This window comes from Nannospalax galili, unplaced genomic scaffold (assembly GCF_000622305.1).
Source record: "Nannospalax galili isolate Female #2095 unplaced genomic scaffold, S.galili_v1.0 scaffold637, whole genome shotgun sequence".
In the NCBI taxonomy this organism is placed as follows: Eukaryota; Metazoa; Chordata; class Mammalia; order Rodentia; family Spalacidae; genus Nannospalax; species Nannospalax galili.
In genome coordinates this window covers 989,793-1,007,762 of record NW_008340411.1, presented here as the reverse complement: position 1 = coordinate 1,007,762, position 17,970 = coordinate 989,793, and the positions used below count along the sequence as shown (strand labels likewise).

Here is a 17,970-nt window from a genome sequence, read left to right as displayed (position 1 = left end):
ATATAATATGTAGATATTTCATTGTGTGATTTCTATTTGAGATGATATATAAATATGTGATGTCTTAACTCTTATTAGTAAATCTTTGTTATTAATAGAATCAGACAAATACAGTAGATGGGTACATTGCTATAATTTTTTTTTTTTTTTGGTAATAGAGACTGAACCTTGGGCATTGTGCATGCTCAGCATTTGTTGTATCCCTGAACATTACCTCCCAACCTCCTGTATTACATCTTTATGGAGTCACTTGCCTGAGGGATGAGCCTATCAGAGTGGGGTGTCAGTAGATAGGCAGGCCCTAACACAATAGTAGCACAGGTTGAGCCTCACCTCCTGCCTTCTCAGCATTGATAAAGGTAAGACTCAGTGATAATTTATGTTTACTTCATACTTAATAATAAGGTGTTCCATGTTCTCAGAGAGCTTTTTGATTCATCACACAGAAATGAGGTATTAGTAATTTCATTGAGGTGTGTTTCATAAAGTTATGACTCAAAGAAAATATAAATATTAGAGTAACCAAAATATTAAATTAACATAACTCCCCAGATCCCATCCACTCTAGATCAGGTGAGCTGTTTCTTATACAGCGCATGGTATTATTGTGAAAAACAGACTCAAGACTGGCACACCCTATTACATCATCTTGCTCTTTGGTGCCACCTTGTGGACATATAGGGAGGAGCTGGGAGAAGTGGAACCTGCAAAAGAGCGCTGGGTCCTGCTGCTGCCTCAGGGAAGCACCGACTTCCCTTTCAGTTTTCTCGCCTTTCAGGTTTTGTTGTTGTTTTTGTGAAACAGGGTCTTCCTGTACCCAGCTAGCATGGATCTCGCTATACAGATCAGGCTCACCTTCATCTCAGAGATCAGCCTGCCTCTGTGATTAAAGGCGTGTGCCACCACACGTGGCACCTTTCAGTTTTGTTTTGTTTTGTTTTGTTTTGTTTTGGTCTTTTTGAGACAGGGTCTCCCCGTAGTCCCAGCTGACCTGAACTCACTATGTAGACCACGCTGGCCTTGAACTCACAAAGATCCGCCTGCCTTTGCCTCCCAAGTGCTGGGACTAAAGGCGTGCGCCACCACGTCCGGCCAACCTTTCAGTTTTTAACCTCAGTTTTTCTCTCACTGGCTAGAGTGCAGGTAGGCATGACATTTGTTGTCATTTCACGTTCCTTTTAATTCATGTGGAGCACTTCATCCGCTTTAAGGTAGTTTAGAAGGTACCAGGTACCAAATGCTAAAATTCCTAAAAAAAACTCTGTGCTGAAGAATCAATATTTTGCTTTGTGTTTTACTTCTAGTCTGATTTTTTTTTTTTTTTTTGTCTTTTTTGAGACAGGGTCTCCTTGTAGCCCCAGCTGTCCTGGAACTCACTATGTAGACCAGGCTGGCCTCGAACTCATAACGATCCACCTGCCTCTGCCTCCCAAGTACTGGGATTAAAGGCGTGCGCCACCAAGTCTGATATTTTTATAAACTATAATTAAAACGAATTTCTAGAGAAATTACATAAAATCAACATGCCAGGTGATGCATGTTGTAATCCCAGCACTTGAGAGGCTAAGGCAGGAAGAGCACAACCTTGAGTCCAACCTGGGCTACATAGGGAGGCAAAGCCATCTTATACCTACTAAGACCCTGTCTCAGAAAACAAAACAAAGCAAAAAGATGTACAAAATACAAGCTAACTTTTGTGCCTGTGTGGTGGGGACTGAACTCAAGCCTCATGCATGCTGAGCTGGTGCTTGATCACTGAACTCTGCTCTTAGCCCCCTTTTTAAAAATTATTAGATTTAACAGATACACAGTAATCAAGTTAGTTAAAACTTCTCGGTTTCTCTCAGTCTCTTCTTAGCTGGTAGCAGGCATTCTGAACCATTTCTGGCTCATGGCCCATGCTGAGTGTCAGTGCACTAGATGACAACTTTCAGGGTGTCTGCAACAGGATTGTACATATTTGTGGGCCTGGGATAGGAAGCATAGGAAACCAAAGCCTGATGAGAGTCAAGAATAAGCAAACAAGTATAATAAGAAACAAATACTATGTAAAAATCAATACTCCTAAAATCATATCTGCACATTAGAAAGTAAATCATTTTTTAGGAGCACCATAGGTATTTTTATTAGCTGTGAGACTATTGCTGCCCATCTTTCTTTTTTTTAAACTTCTACAAAAACTTTGAGAATTTCATATATGCATATAAGGTGTTTTGATCAAATCCATGCCTACTCCCTCCCTTCCAACACCTCCCATATCTCTGCATCACTTTTTCTTTTTCTTTTTTTTTCTTCTTTCATTTATTAATTTTTATGGGGTTTGGGCGTTTATGAGTTTATTTTATTTACTGTCACTAAAAATCAGTTTTCACAAAGGAAGGTCCACTGACTCAGAACATCAAAACTATCTGGAGTGCTTATAAAAAAGCATAAGCCGAGACTGGTAAAATCAGCATCTACAGACATGGACATGGAACACAGGGATTTATTTACATTTTAAAAATAAATCTCTCTTCTCCCCTCCCCCAAGTAATTCTTAGTAATTATGAAAATTTAGTTGTGTGTGTTTTAAATTACATTTATTAATTTGTGTGTGTGTGTATGTGTGTGTGTGTCTGTGTCTGTGTATACATATACATGCCATAGCACATGTCTGGATGTGAGAGGACAACTTGTCAGTTCTCTCCTTCTAACGTGTGTCCTGGGGATTGACCTCAGGTTGTCAGGCTTGGTGGCAAGCATCTTTACCCACTGAGCCATCTCACCCACCTGTTGTGTGTTTTAAACAAATGATGAAATGAAACAATTAACTATACTGTAATTTTTTCTCTAGTTATATCAGAGGAAGAAAATGAGCTAGGGCTCTTTTTAAAGTTTCAAGCAGAACGGGATGCAACTCAAGCTGGCAAAATGATGGATGCCACTGGCAAGGCACTCTGTTCTTCAGCCAAGCAAAGGTTCACCACAATTTTTCATCATCCTTAAATCTGTAGTCAGTATGACAGTTCTGACCTATGTGCTATGTTTGCATATTTAGAAAAAGAAAGGTCACTGATCATTCTAAGGCATTAAAGAGAAATGTATTGGGGTATATAATTGTTTGATGCCTAACTTTATTCATTTTTATTGAAAAATTGCTTCAAAATAGATAATCTTGGCTGCCTAATTCCTAAAACTAGCTTTTAGGACTATATTTCTATGTCTTAAATGGTCTAATATAATGGAATCACAGAATGGATAACATTTAAAATATGTGTATCTCTACTTTTTTCTACTTTGCCCCTTTTTTGATGGTGCTGACACTCAAAACCAGGGCCTTATGCTATACCCACCTCCAGTTCTTCACTTTTTTGAAATTATACTATCTGTAGCTACATTAAAACTATTCTTTTTTTTTTTTTTTTTGTTTTTTTTGGTCTTTTTGAGACAGGGGACAGGGTCTCCCTGTAGCCCCAGCTGTCCTGGAACTCACTATGTAGACCAGGCTGGCCTTGAACTCAGAGATCCACCTGCCTCTGCCTCCCAAGTGCTGGGATTAAAGGTGTGCACCACCACGCCCGGTCCAAAAACTATTCTTTTTAGGTGGAATTTTTCTTCTTAATTATATACTTTCCACTTATTTCAGTTTGTAGCATAAAAGCATGCATTGCAAAGACTATCCTGTATACAATTACTAAATATAGCTCAAATCCTTGTATTCCAGAGGAAAAGAGAAAACAGACCTTCTCAGGCCTGTAATGTGATGTCTGGGCTGGGTGGCTTTACTCCTCAGCCCTGTATTAGTGCAGAAATCCTTCTTGAGGAGCGAGCCAGAAAGTGCAGGGCCCTCCAAAGCCATTCTCAACAGCAGCGTCAAGCAGCTGGATTTGATTTGTGCTTCTTAAATGCTTGTTTTCCTGTTCTTGTCTTGAGCTGTTAAGGACTACTCATTAGTTCTAGCCTTTTTTTTTTTTTTTTTTTGAATCAGGCTCTTACTATGTAGTCCTGGCTGACTCAATGAATAGACTAGGCTGAACTTGAACTCACAGAGGTCCTCTTGCCTCTGCCTCCTGGGTGCTGGCATTAAAGGTGTGCATCACCACACCCAGTGCTTACTTCTAGCATTTTCATCTACTCTTTTAAACCCAGGTTTTCCATAAACTTGCCAAATGAAATGCCTTCTGTGAACTAGGTTATGATTTATGAATGCAGGTTCTTTGTTACCCTTAGAACTCTTTCTAAGTGGTAGATGTGCCTGGCAGGTTATTTATATGTGGATTAACATACAAAGTGCTGCAAATTTATGTTTCCTAAAGTTAAAAGGGGAAGAACTGAAGAAACATCTTTACCAGTAACTCAAAGTCTGCTTTCTAAATCTTACATAAGTCAAGTATTTCCTACTTGTAGACTCATCTTTATAGTAAATACATATTGCAGTTGGTCTGAGCCCTTGTTTATGAATGTACAATCCTCTGATTTTTACCTCTCTGCTATTAGATTGGCCTTGTGCACTCCTCTGTCTCGTCTTAAGCAAGAAGTAGCCACATTCAGTCAAAGGGCCATTTCTGATACCTTGATGACAATTAATCGAATGGAGCAGGCGCGCACAGAATACAGAGGAGCTCTGCTGTGGATGAAAGATGTATCCCAAGAACTTGACCCAGATACCTTAAAACAAATGGAAAAGTTTAGAAAAGTAAGACAGTGTATCATTTTCCCTCTCTTTCTACTAAATATGGAACTAATGCAGAATAATGGACATCATAAAATATTGGGCTTTTTTAAAAAGATAGACTCTCATTGTATGGCTCAGGCTGGGTGGGGATGCTTGCATGCCACTGCACCCTGCTCTGACTCTTTTTTGAGAAATATATTTTACTATAAATTCTTGGTTGCTTAGAGATTTTGGCTAGCATACTCTTTGATTACTCTTTGAATAGCATCTTGCCCTATCACCTAGTCTCTATTTTAATCTTCTTAATAATAAATCTAATCATATTTTAAATATTGGTTACCTAGAGTTTTGGATTTTATATACAAAAGAGAATTATTTATTACTAAAGGGAAAATACATAATTGCTTAAGATAAATTATCTAAAATGATTATTATGTCTAAGAAGAAAGTATAGGATATCAAATTTTTCATTCTGCTACAATACCTCAAACCTCATAAGCATGTTTTCTTTGTAATTAAACTTATTATAAATTATATCTCCTAGGGATGAATATGCAGCTCACTGATAGAGCTCTTGCATAGCACACCAAGGTCCTGGGTTCTATCCCCAGCACTGCAAAAAATACATATACATATGTTATGTATAAATATATATCCCTAAATTTATTATATTTGGGTATTAAAATTCACCTACTCATTCATTTCATAAGTATAACCTATAATAAAGCCACAGTGTTTAATGGAACTTGCCCTGTGCCAGCTATTTAAGTTGTTTGCCTCACTGATTACTCTCAACAACCCTGTAAAGTAGGTGCATGCTCAACCTCAAGCAAGAGCGCCTCTTACTTCATCCCCAGTGAAATCCTTGACAATAAAATTCAATCTATTAGAGTGATGAATAGCACTGTGAAAGTGCTAAATGCCACCAGATTGTACATTTTCAAATGATTAATTGTATATTGCATGAATTTTACTTTAATTAAAACAAGGCAAAAAACTTTCAGCAGCCTTGCATGCTCTGACACCTGATCCCCATACAGCCCCCTCTTGTTCCTGCTTCCTGTGCTCCAGGAAGGATGTGCTCTACCTGTCCCTTTCTCTTCAGCAAACATGACAAGTGCTTTGTCTTCCTGCTCCCAGAACTTGTGTCCTTGCCTGGAATACTCTCCCCAAGGGTCTCGGTGTGGTCTGCTCACCATCTTCCTGTCCAGTTTAAACATTGCACATAAGCTCTCCAAGGGCCTCCCTCTTCATTTTATTTAAAGTAGTCACCCAGGGGCTGGAGAGATGGCTCAGTAGTTAAGAGCACTGGCTGCTTTTGCAGGGGATTCAGGTTCAATTCCCAGCACCCACATAGTAGCTAACAACCATCTATAACTCCGGTTCCAGAGGATTCGATGCCCTCTTCTGACTTCTGCAGGCACTACACAACACAGGTGCACCTACCTACATGCAGGCAATACACTCATACACTTAAAATAATAAAAAATAAATTAAAAAAGAAAAGTAGTCACTTTTCACATATTTGGTATGTTTACACCTGAGATTATCACATATTTGTTTATGTTTTTTCTTGTTCACCTCTTTACCTGATGATTCAGGTGGGGAAGAACATTTGTTTTGTTTACCACAGTGTTTCAGTGCCTAGAATAGTGCATTGTGTATAATAGATAACTTGTAAATGTTAATTGAGTCAATGAATGAGTAAACATTTTTAAAAGTTGGTGTTCATGTTGTCCAGTGATGTATCAGTCTATATTTAAGAAGTAAATTTAGGGGCTGGAGAGATGGCTCAGTGGTTAAGAACACTAGCTGTTCTTGCAGAAGACCCGGGTGGCACCCACATGGCAGCTAACAACTGTCTGTAACTCCAGTTCAAGGGGATCTGGCACAACACCAGTGCACTTACCTCCATGCAGGCAATACATGCATACACATAAAATAAAAATAATAAATAAAATATTAAAAAATAAATTTAAAGTAAATTTAAACTTATAAATATCTCCATGATTCAGAAATATTAATATATCTCAACATTTTGACTAGGTCTCCTTTCTATATTAAAAAAATCTTTATTACATTAAAAAATTTATTTACTTAATGATTGATTGGTTGATTGATTGATTGATTGATTTGTGTCTATGCATGTTATGGAGCTCAAGTGGGAAGTCAGAGGACAGCTTGCAAAAGCTGGTTATCTCTTCCATCACATGGAAGGCTTTGGTGGCAAATGCCTTTACTGACTGACCAATCTCATTGACCCTTCCATTTACTCTTCTGCTCTTAACTAAATCCTACATATATTCCTGAACATCTTGGATGTTCGTTTTTTATCTGGCATTCTTTTTTTCTTCTTTTTTAAATTAAAATTTTTATTTTATGTATATGAGTGTATTGCCTGCATGTATGTATGAGCACCCATGTCATGCAATGTCCAGGGATATCAGAAGAGGGCATTGGATTCCCTGGGGCAGTTGTTAGCCATCATGTGGGTTCTGGGAACCGAACTCAGGTCCTCTGCAAGAACAGCCAGTGCTCATAATCACTGAGCCATCTCTCCAGCCCCTCTTTTTTCTTCTAAACTATCTAATTGCCATTTTTCATCTCGTATTTTCTCAGCTTAAACATATCTATTAGGGTGGGCATGGTGACACATGCCTTTTTTAAAAAACAGGATGTCTTTTTTAAAAAATCATTTTTATGTATATGAATGTATTGCCTGCATGTGTGTAAGTGCACCTGTGTTGTACAGCACCCACAGATCTCAAAAGAGGGAATTGGACTTCCCTGGAACTGGCTGTTGCTGCCACTTAGGTGCTGGAAATCAAACCTGGAACCTTTGCAAGAGCACCCAGGGCTCTTAACCACTGAACCATCTCTCTGTCCCCTGAGCCAGCCAGGGTTACATAGTAAGATCCAGTCTCAAATAAACAAACAAGCAAAAATAGATTAACACTCTAATAACTATTAGAGTATTGGCCAGATAGCTCAGTAGGTAAAGGTGCCTGCTGCTAAGCCTTGATGACCTGCAATCCATCCCTGGAACTCATAGTGGAAGGAGAGAACCAGTTCCCACAAGTTCCTCACATATGCATACACACACACACACACTCCCTCCATAAATAAATATTTGTTTAAATGTTAGCTATTGGATGCCGGGCGTGGTGACGCATGCCTTTAATCCCAGCATTTGGGAGGCAGAGGCAGGTGGATCTCTGTGAGTTCAAGGCCAGCCTGGTCTACATAGTGAGTTCCAGGACAGCTAGGGCTACAGGGAGACCCTGTCTCAAAAAGACCAAAAAAAAAAAAAAGTTAGCTATTGGAAAGTTAGCAAAAACAGCCCAAATCTCCATAATTAACCATGGGGTGATAATGATACAGAGAAAAGGAACTATTTATTACAATTTCATCTGTCTGGAAACATCTATTTCAACCTGTATGTTATGTTCCTATCTGTGGTATTGATAATAATGAACATTTTGTGATTACAGGTACAGATCCAAGTGAGAAATAGCAAAGGTTCTTTTGACAAATTAAAAATGGATGTCTGTCAGAAAGTGGATTTACTTGGAGCTAGTCGCTGCAATATGTTGTCTCATTCACTCACTATCTACCAGGTACCCACCTCCATGGTCAGCATGTCCTTGCAGTAAAGATGAGTGGTGAGATTCCTTTTTAAAAGTTGTCTAAAGGGTGCAAGAAAACTTATATAATTTTTTTTGGTCTTTTTGTGACAGGGTCTCTTAGTAGCCCCAGCTAGAACTCACTGGCCTAGAACTCCCTATGTAGACCAGGCTGCCTTGAACTCACTATGTAGGCCAGGCTGGCCTCAAACTCACAGAGATCCACCTGCCTCTGCCTCCCAAGTGCTGGGATTAAAGGCATGCACCACCACGCCCGGCAAAACTTATATAATTGATCAGATACCTTTGACTTTGATGTAACTGATCCCTTGAAGTTATGACAGAATCATAAAGCTCTAAACTGAAAAAAAGACTTAGAAATGATCTTCTCTTCTGGTTTTGCATTATTCTCCCTGGGGTCCTAACAGGGAAAGGGACTTAGGGATCTTCTGAGGTTGAAAAGGGGAAGGTGAAGAGGTAAAATTCAGGACCCACTAACCAGAGCTGCTGAATTTCTGGTTTTGAACTTCAACATACATTTTCATCTGAAGCATTGATACTGTGGGCCCAGCCCACAGGTATAGTGGTTCATGCTGCTAATCCCAGCACTCCAGAGGCAGAGGCACTGAGAGCTCAAGGCCAGACTCTGTCCCCAAACTAAACAAAACAAGAAAAAAATACCATGGTCCAGAAAGTTTGAAAACTTTTCTGTCATGTTATAGATGAAGAATGTGGAGCCAATGACAGTTCAAGTAAATGGCAACACTGGACTTCAGAACAAATCGGGCCATGTGTTCTTTGCCTTTTTCCAAGTTGCCATCCTACACAACTTTAACCTCAGAAGTCTCACTTGTGTTTATATTACCCTCAAATCACACATAAGTGCTCTACAATAAATAAGTTAGAAATTTACAAGTAGCAGTTGCTGACTTTAACATGTAACTAGAAAAACTTTATTTGCATAAAGAATAAAAAGTGAAAGTAAATGGTTATTTAATGCTGGTTTTAAGGAATTTACCTGGTTCATTTTAATACTATAGAATTTGAGAATGTCCTTGAAATAAAAGCATTTGACTAACTGTATATTCTAACAACTCTTAGTTCAGTCCTCTTCTACACTCTCCACTCACCCCCATCTTGGAACAGGAACCTTAAAGCAACAAGGAAGATTGCCAATTAGTTGAATTACCTTAAGAACACATTTTTTGGGTCAAGCTTTTCTTGAGCCCTTAGTGAAAAGTCAAATTTAATTATAAATATTTTTTCCTGTAAAAAGATGCTTAAGGGCTGACAAGATGGCTCAGTAGATAAAGGCACTTGCCACCAAGCCTGACCATCTGAATTTGATTCCTGGAACCCACATGATGTAAAGAGAGAACCAACCCTCATAAGTTGTCCTCTGATCTCCATAAGCATACCATCACACACACACACACACACACACACACACACACACAAAAATGCTTATATATGCTTACTGACATAGAAATTACACACATGCCCCTTCTTCTACAGAGAGTGTGTTTTTATGCCTTTGATGTTTCTCTTTTGGAATCAAAAACCCCCTGGTTTTCTTTCCTAGCTGCAGTCACTCTCTGGGTGACTACTGGTTCCCCGTACTTGGATAGTTGGATTAGTTCTTGCTTCTTACTCAACAGTATACTAGTAAGGATATTCAGCACTGAACAGCTCTTAGAGGGGGGCAGAACTGTAGTGTTGCCTTTTCTTTTTCTTCAGAGAACGTTGCTTGGATTCTGGGAGAAAACAGCTCAAATGATGTCCCAAATCCATGAGGCCTGTACTGGCTTTCATCCATATGATTTTGTAGCTCTCAAGGTATGTTTTCCTCATATTTTCTTCTTTGTGTGTGTGTGTGTGTGTGTGTGTGTTTGAGACAGGGTCTCCCTGTAACCCCAGCTGGCCTAGAACTAGCTATGTAGACCAGGCTGGCTTCAATCTCACAGAGATCCACCTGTCTCTGCCTCCTGAGTGCTAGGATTAAAGGCATGCTCCAACCTCCCTCCCCTAGTCTCTTATTTAGATGTATTGCACTTCATTTGGATAACATTGAAACTGTCTATTCCTAAGCTTATTTTCAAATTCATAAAATATTAGGAAACATTTTTCCCCACTCCTTCAGCTAAGGATCAATACTTTTTAGGTCTAAAAGCTGTCAGTAACACTAAAATACAAAGGAATCTTGCAGACCAAAAGTATTAGTATAATAGAGGAACTGGGAAGTGAGAAAGTGAAAAGAAAACTAAAATGCACAAGTGATACGGGCTAGAGAGATGGCTCCACAGTTAAGAGCACTTACCCCTCTGGGCAGAGGACCCAAGTACTATTTGCAGCATGCACATTGGGTGGTTCACAACCTTCTGCAACTCCAGCTCCAGGTGATCCCACAGTGCCCTCTTCTGGCCTCCATGAGCACCTGCATTCAGTGCACACACACATACACACACACACACATTTAAAGATAAAATTTTTTTAAGCTTTATGGAAAGCAAAGTTAATCATAAATTTCTTTTTGTTTTTTTTGTTTGTTTGTTTGTTTGTTTGTTTGTTTTTTGTCTTTTTGAGACAGGGTCTCCTTGTAGCCCCAGCTGTCCTGGAACTCACTATGTAGACCAGGCTGGCCTCGAACTCACAAAGGTCCGCCTGCATCTGCCTCCCAAGTGCTGGGATTAAAGGCATGTGCCACCATGCCCGGCCTAATCATAAATTTCTTTAATGCACAAGATATATGAAAACCTGTTGAAAGGAAAAAAATTTAAGTAACAAATAATGGAAAGTAGTCAGGGATTCTAAAAAAATGGCCAAACTGCCCACCCAGTAATTTCAGAAGCTTAAGGCAAATTTCTTTTTCGCCTTTACATTGATGTCACAGATGTGGTCCACAGTGCTCAAATTATGCAGTATGGCCATTGTGAATGTGGCTGCAGCTGAAGAGATGAACTCTTCTGTAGCATGAACATATGGAAGTGCTCTTGGGTATAATTACAATACTCTTCCCATTGGCACAGCTTCCAGTCACATCTTTGCACATGAGATACCATCTTTAATCCCAAAAGCTGCCCTTGATTTAAGCTAGGTTTTTGTTTTCTTTTTTCTATATTACATGCTTCAGTGAATAGCATATTATGTGCTTAGGCAAATTTTGTGCCTAACTTCTCAGAATTGAAAGGGAATATCTCAGCTGTGTTAGAGGGTTACAATGCAGGCTAGCAATGCAGCTTGTTTTCTCTGGGCCTGCCACAAAGTTGTGAACCTTTCTCTAGCACTCATCACTGTGTGGTCCCCACAGGCAGCAGGATAGGGTATGTATGGGGTCAGTCCAAATTACAGTAACACACATTCCCATATCTCTTACTCTCTAGATCAGAAATCTTCCTATTTATATTCTTCTTTATAATTTTTATTCTTTTGTTTATAGAAAGAGAGAAATGGTCTTTCAGTAGATTTAATATTGAATTTCTTATCCTTAGAGACTACAAGATACTTCAGGCATGCTTACTACAGACCACAAAGAAGAACAAATAGGAGGCAGCTGTCTTACAGAAAACCTCAATAAGTAAGCAGGCTAAAGCTACTTACAGTGCTATGGAAGTCCTGGATGCCATCCTATAATACATGTGAAAATAGTTTATCTTTTTCTCTCTGGTTTGCTGAATGATTACTATGTCATTTTCTAAACAATACACACATTTGTTATATTTTCCACTTTTATTGAATTTTTGTGCCAACAGAGCCTGGAGGTAAACCAGAAGCCTCCCCTTACCTTCTGCAGTATTATAATCCCAATCAGGCCGGGTCAGTGGATAAGCAGCATCAATCAGTGTCGGGTCAGTAGTAGGGACACTAGTATTGCCAGGAATTGATTTCCTGGCTTCTGTTTGGATATGTTCCCTTTCTTCTGTGGTAAACAGGACCTGTAATAATTGATGACAATCATCCCAAGCGGGTTGGTGTGTGACTAAGACAGTTTCTAATAAATTAATAAGCTCCTTAGGATTTTTAGAAAAGGGAGAATTCTGGGTTCTCCAGTTGTAAAGGTCACTAGTGGCAAATGGCTAATAGTGATGGGGCTGGTTGCCAGCCTCATCCGTGGGGCTGGCGACTCTGAGGGGTAGAACAGTAGAGTCTGGACCCTCCAGTGTTGCTGCCCTTCTACTCCTAGTCCCCTAAGCTGGTCCCCCCTGTGCCTATGAAGAATCTGGTACCAGGGGTGCTGGTTCTGGAGGGGGTACCTCCTATGGAGGAGGTGGATAAGGAGGGAGAGGAAAAATTAGATCTTCTTCTGTGCTGCCCTGTAAGACAGGGTACAGTGACGGTACTGATGGTTTGGTTTCAGGCTTAGGTGCTTTCTGGGTTGTTCTGAAGCTGTCAGTACCTCAGTTTTCTGTAAAGGAAGAAAAGACTTGACCCAAGTGGGGGGGTTATTAACTAAATCTCCCCGGACCATTATGTATGATATTTGATCCAAGTGTCCCACACATGGTTGAAGAATAATTTTCTTAACCATGTTAATGACAGCGGGATCAAAGGTCCCTTCTGAGGGTCATCCCACATTGAAAGTGGGCCATTCAGACCTGCAGAAAGTAATTAGTTTATTCTTCCTGACAACAACAGAGAGGTTATGGGCTCACGTCTTAACCTCTCCAAAATGTGCAAAAACCAGGTCCAGGGGTGTAGGGGGGGTCTGTCCCATTGAGCCCGTCTCAGTCACAGAGAAATAGACAACCAGAGACAAAACAGAGAGCCAAAAAGACACACAGAAGGCCAAGTAGCAAATTCCCTTGCTCGTGCGGAAGAAAAACTGAAAGTAGGACAGCGGCGAACTGCTGCACCATGGGAGCGACCCACCTTGTCCTTTCACAGAAATCAACAGAGTCTGGGGCCCTCCATCCCCTCTGTCAGAGTCTGGAACGTCTCCCAGACCTCTGTGGTCACCATCATCCAGCGCATCTGCTCCAACCACTCCTGACCACACTGTTCACAAGTTTTCCTCGAGGCTCAGAATGAAAGCTAGGACAGACACAGACAGGCACAACTAGAAACAAACAGACACTTACCAGCTGGCCAGGAACCCTCCGGTTTGGGGGTCCTGGTGGTCTTGGGGATCCCGGACAAGCCCCCAAGATGTTGTGCCCAGTTCATGAGACCCCAAAGACCACCAAGGAGCCGACCGATGCAAACACACAAGGGTTCTTTTATCGTTACAAGCTTAAGCTTGGGCCCACTCTGTCACCTACCCAGCGGATCTCAGAAGTGAGACCCCTTGCTTTGGGAGACAGAGGTTTTTGTAGGTTTATTTCAGCAAGTTCAGCAAGTAGGGGACAGGGGGTCTCCAGCCTGGCAAGCATCTGATTGGTTGCAGCCCAGTGCTGAACCATAAACTGCTGGCTTCAGGAAATCTGAAAAGACATCTGGACTTCTAGTACTTTCCTGTCCCTAGTTAATTGACCGTTGGTGGGGGAGTTGTTCTCTATCCATTTCAAGTATACTTTTTTTGTGTGAGTGGTTTCTCCTGCAAGAGGGCTCAGGGCTGGGTCAGTCCCATGGAGGTTTTATCCAAGATGGAGTCGCTCAGGTCTCTCATTGTTTGCCAGTAGTTCCTCAGCTAGGGCTGGGATTTCTTATCCATTTCCCCATGTCTATGCTGAGATTTTGTCTGACTTGGGCTTACATGGGAGTTGTGCATGCTGTCACCATTGCTGTGAGTTCATATGAGTAACTACCTAGATATCTGGAAAACTCTATTTCCTTGTGGTCACCCACCTCCTCTGGCTTGTACAATCTTTCTGCCCCCTCTTCTGCAATGATCTCTGAGCCTTGGGAGGCAGAAGTTTGATATAGATGTCCTATTCAGAGATAAAAAGTCTGTAGTCTCTTATTATCTGCAGGTTGGCCAGTTGTGGGTCTCTGCATTTTCTTATTTTTAGGCAAAGCAGATGACACATTGTGGTGATTCCTCCAGATTCTGTCATTTTGGAGACATCATTGCATTGAGAGCCACAAGTGACCACTTGTAGTGATGCTTGGAAGGAACATCAGGAGAAAAGACAGGGCCAGGAACCAGCAGCTGTTAGAAGTCTATGTCCAAACAGCACAGATGGGACTGGGCCTTGAAAATAAAGGCCCTTGCCATGCACATCATGTTTCCCCCTATTCCAGCTACCCTTTGTTTCCCTTCCAGAGCACTGCTCAATTCTCACTTTAACCAAACTGATTAAAATAGCAGGACACTTGAAGCAAGGCCCCTGAAGTAGCAAATATTAAGTAGAAGGTAGTCCTAAATAGAAGTTCTTTCTCTGTTTTTCTCTAGTAGAAATCCAAACCAGATTTTTGGCTAACTTGAACATATCAGTGTTTTAGGATTAACATTTGTCAGATATTTAGTATAAATTAAACTTATCTTAGTTAAAGGTTGACATTTAAAATCATGCTAAGTGAAAAGTTTTTTTCATTATCACATGGAAGTTTTGCTGAAAATCTCATGTATCTTCAATATCATGAGAGCTATTTTTTTAGTTAGCTAACAGATTCCCCAGCTTCTCTTCCATCCAAGTTGTTTAAAATATCATGAGTATACTACCATTAGAAATTTCATTCCAAATTATAAGTATTTGTGCTATAGATTTCTTTTTTAATCAATTTTTTATTATTTTTATTTTATGTGTATGAATCATGTACATGAGTGCACCCACATCCTGCAATGCCGCGGAGGTGAGAAGAGTGTTTCAGATTCCCTTGGAACTGGAGTTAAGGACAGTGCATAGCCATCATGTGGGTGCTGGGAATTGAACCCAGGTCCTCTGAAAGAGCAGTCAGTGCTCTTAACCACTGAGCCATCTCTCCAGCCCCTGTAATCGATTTTTATCCTTTTTTTTTTTTTTTTTTTTGTCTCTTTTGAGACAGGGTCTCCCTGTAGCCCCAGCTGTTCTGGAACTCACTATGTAGACCAGGCTGGCCTCGAGCTCACAAAGATCCGCCTGCCTCTGCCTCCCTAGTGCTGGGATTAAAGGTGTGCGCCACCACACCCGGCCCTGTAATCGATTTTTAAATCAATACTGTATTGGTCTTTGTCTTTAAAGACATATTAGAACCAGCCTTTGATATAAGAGTTATGAAGTCATGCCCAAGAATAATGCCTAAATCTCTGTTTTTACCTCACTCTTTGATTATTATATGGGTTCTCTAAATCAGCCCACTTGATAGATACTATACATATCTAAAGTTAGTATTGATTGAAGATATTTTAGGCTGATGCATCTTCTGTCTTCTTTTATAAATATCACTTTATTATTCAAAATAGAATGCCTGTGCTCGCTTGGTAGCACATACACTAAAGCTGAACCTATACAGGGAAGATTAGCATTCCCCCCCCCCACACACACAAGGATGGCATGCAAATTCATGAAGCATTCCATGTGAAAAGAGAGGGGGGAAAAAAGAATGCCTCTTTTTGTTTGGGGTGTTTTGTCCCCTTCTCTTTTTTTGGTCTTTTTGAGACAGGGTCTCCCTGTAGCTCCAGGTGGCCTGGAACCTGCTATGTAGACCAGGCTGGCCTCAAACTCACATAGATCCACTTGTCTCTGCCTCCCAAGTGCTGGGATTAAAGGCATGTGCCACCACACCGGGCCATCCCCTCCTCTTTTTTAGTTCTTATGTGTGCTTAAATAAAACCCCTCAATGCTTGAAAATGAAGATGGTAAAGGGTATCATTTATCCAAAATGCTTGTACAAGTGTTTCAGTTTTCAGACTTCAGATTTTTTTAGCATATTTGCATAAACATAATGAGATATCTTAGGGATGGGACCCAAGTCTAAACATAAAGTTCATTTATTTCCTATATATCTTATGCATCCAGCCTAAGGTACATTTATACCATATTTTATTTATTTTTATTCCATATTTTAAATAGTTGTGTGTATAAGACTAAAGTTCCATGATATAGAAACTTGGGTTTTTTTGTTTTTGTTTTTAATTTTATGTGTATGAGTGTATTGCCTGCATGTATGTGAGTGCACCTGTGTCGTGCAGTGCCGAGGAGGTCAGAAGAGGGCGTTGGATTCCCCTGGAATTGGAGTTAAGGATGGTTTATAGCCACCATGTGGGTGCTGGGAATCGAACCCAGGCCCTCTGCAAGAGCAGTCAGTGCTCTTAACCATCTCTTTAGCCCCCATGATATGAAAACTTGTAATATCATCTTGGTGTTACAAAGTTGTAGAGCATTTTGGATTTCGCATTTTCAAATGAAGAATAATCAACCTTGTATTTGGCACAGTGCTTATAATGTTGTTGTCCTGAGTTAATGTTTATCAGAATAATCAAGGATAAAAATAAGATTAAGGGTTTCCACAGTGTGTACAGATCTGGAGAAGAAAGAAGTACTCTGTCATAGATTTGAGGAGTTCTACCCAAGTATTATGTATCTCCTGAGAAAAACTGAATTATATGAAACTGGGGACTATGAACCACAAATGTATTTTAACTAAAATCTGTGCATTTTCTGGTTTTTGCCTTAGGGTAGCTTTGTCAGAAGAAGAGAGATTTGAAAGAGAACCAGGTAAGATGGGAGATTCATTCCATTGAATTGGCCATATTTTAAATGTCACAACATTTTATCAAACTCTTTAAAAAGTTGTGTTAACGGTATTTAAAATAGCATCACTTTATAAGTCCATTCTGTATGCTTCTCAGTTATCTTCCTAATGGTACCTAGTTGGAGGCTCTGGTAGTTTATGTGTGTATTCGTGTGGATATACGTGCATGTGTATATGTGTGAGTGTGTAAGCCTGCAGTCAACCTCAGATCCATCTACCTGATTTTGAGGCAGGGTTCTCACTGGGGCCATGGACTCCACAATTCAGCTAGAGTGCCTGGTCTGTCTACCTCTCCAGTGTTGGGATAACAGGCACACACTGCCACACTTGACATGTTATGTGGGTTCCTAACTTCCCTCCTTCCCTCCCCCTCTCCCTCCCTCCCTCCCTTCCTCTCTCCCTCCCTCCCTCCTTCTTCCTTCCTTCCTTCCTTTCATGTCCTTGAACATTTTTAGTAGCATGATAATGCCTATCAACTTATCTTTTATGTACTTCTGTTTTGGTGACCAAAATCACAAAGAAATACATTTTCAGACTGAGTATGGTAGAGCATACCTTTAATCCCAGAGGCAAGTGGATCTTTGTGAGTTTGTGAGATCAAGACCAGCCTGGTTTACATATCGAGTTCCAGTCCAGCTGGTGCTACAAGGAGACCCTGTCTCAAAAAGAAAAAAGGTTTTCAAATAAGAAAATTTAGAGGACTGTTTTCTTTTTTGATTTATTTATTTTTATTTTCTGTGTATGAGTGTTTTGCCTGCATGTATATAAGTGCATTCGTGTTGTACAATGCCCATGGAGGCCAGAAGAGAGTGTCAGATCCCCTGGAACTGGAGTTACAGGCAATTGTTAGCCACCATGTGGGTGCTAGGAACCAAACCTGGGTCCTCTGAAAGAGCGGCCAGTGTGCTCTTAACTGCTGAGCCATCTTTCCAGCCGTTTTTGGCTTTTTTGAGACAGGATCTCACTGTAGTCCCAGCAGGCCTTAAAGGCATTTGCTACTAGGCATGGCTGAGATCTCAGTTTTCTAACTCTGAAAATGGTAAGAAATTCTCTCTCCCTCCCTCCCTCCCTCCCTCCCTCCCT

General features: G+C 40.5%; 1 protein-coding gene and 1 pseudogene across 2 annotated transcripts in view; both read left to right on the top strand.

The window, feature by feature from the left end:
• The window catches only part of Ica1l (islet cell autoantigen 1 like), a 69,431-nt gene that overhangs the window by 30,846 nt on the left and 20,615 nt on the right, over positions 1–17,970 (top strand). The window contains exons 4-9 of one of the 2 annotated variants that reach the window (XM_008835452.3): positions 2,834–2,957; positions 4,477–4,675; positions 8,146–8,271; positions 10,015–10,113; positions 11,766–11,851; positions 16,810–16,850. In XM_008835452.3, coding sequence (XP_008833674.1) covers positions 2,834–2,957; positions 4,477–4,675; positions 8,146–8,271; positions 10,015–10,113; positions 11,766–11,851; positions 16,810–16,850 — 675 coding nt within the window. The remainder of the gene's footprint in view (positions 1–2,833; positions 2,958–4,476; positions 4,676–8,145; positions 8,272–10,014; positions 10,114–11,765; positions 11,852–16,809; positions 16,851–17,970) is intronic. The other variant, XM_008835453.3, reaches the window with a different exon arrangement.
• LOC115070736 lies at positions 15,603–15,716 on the top strand (annotated as a pseudogene).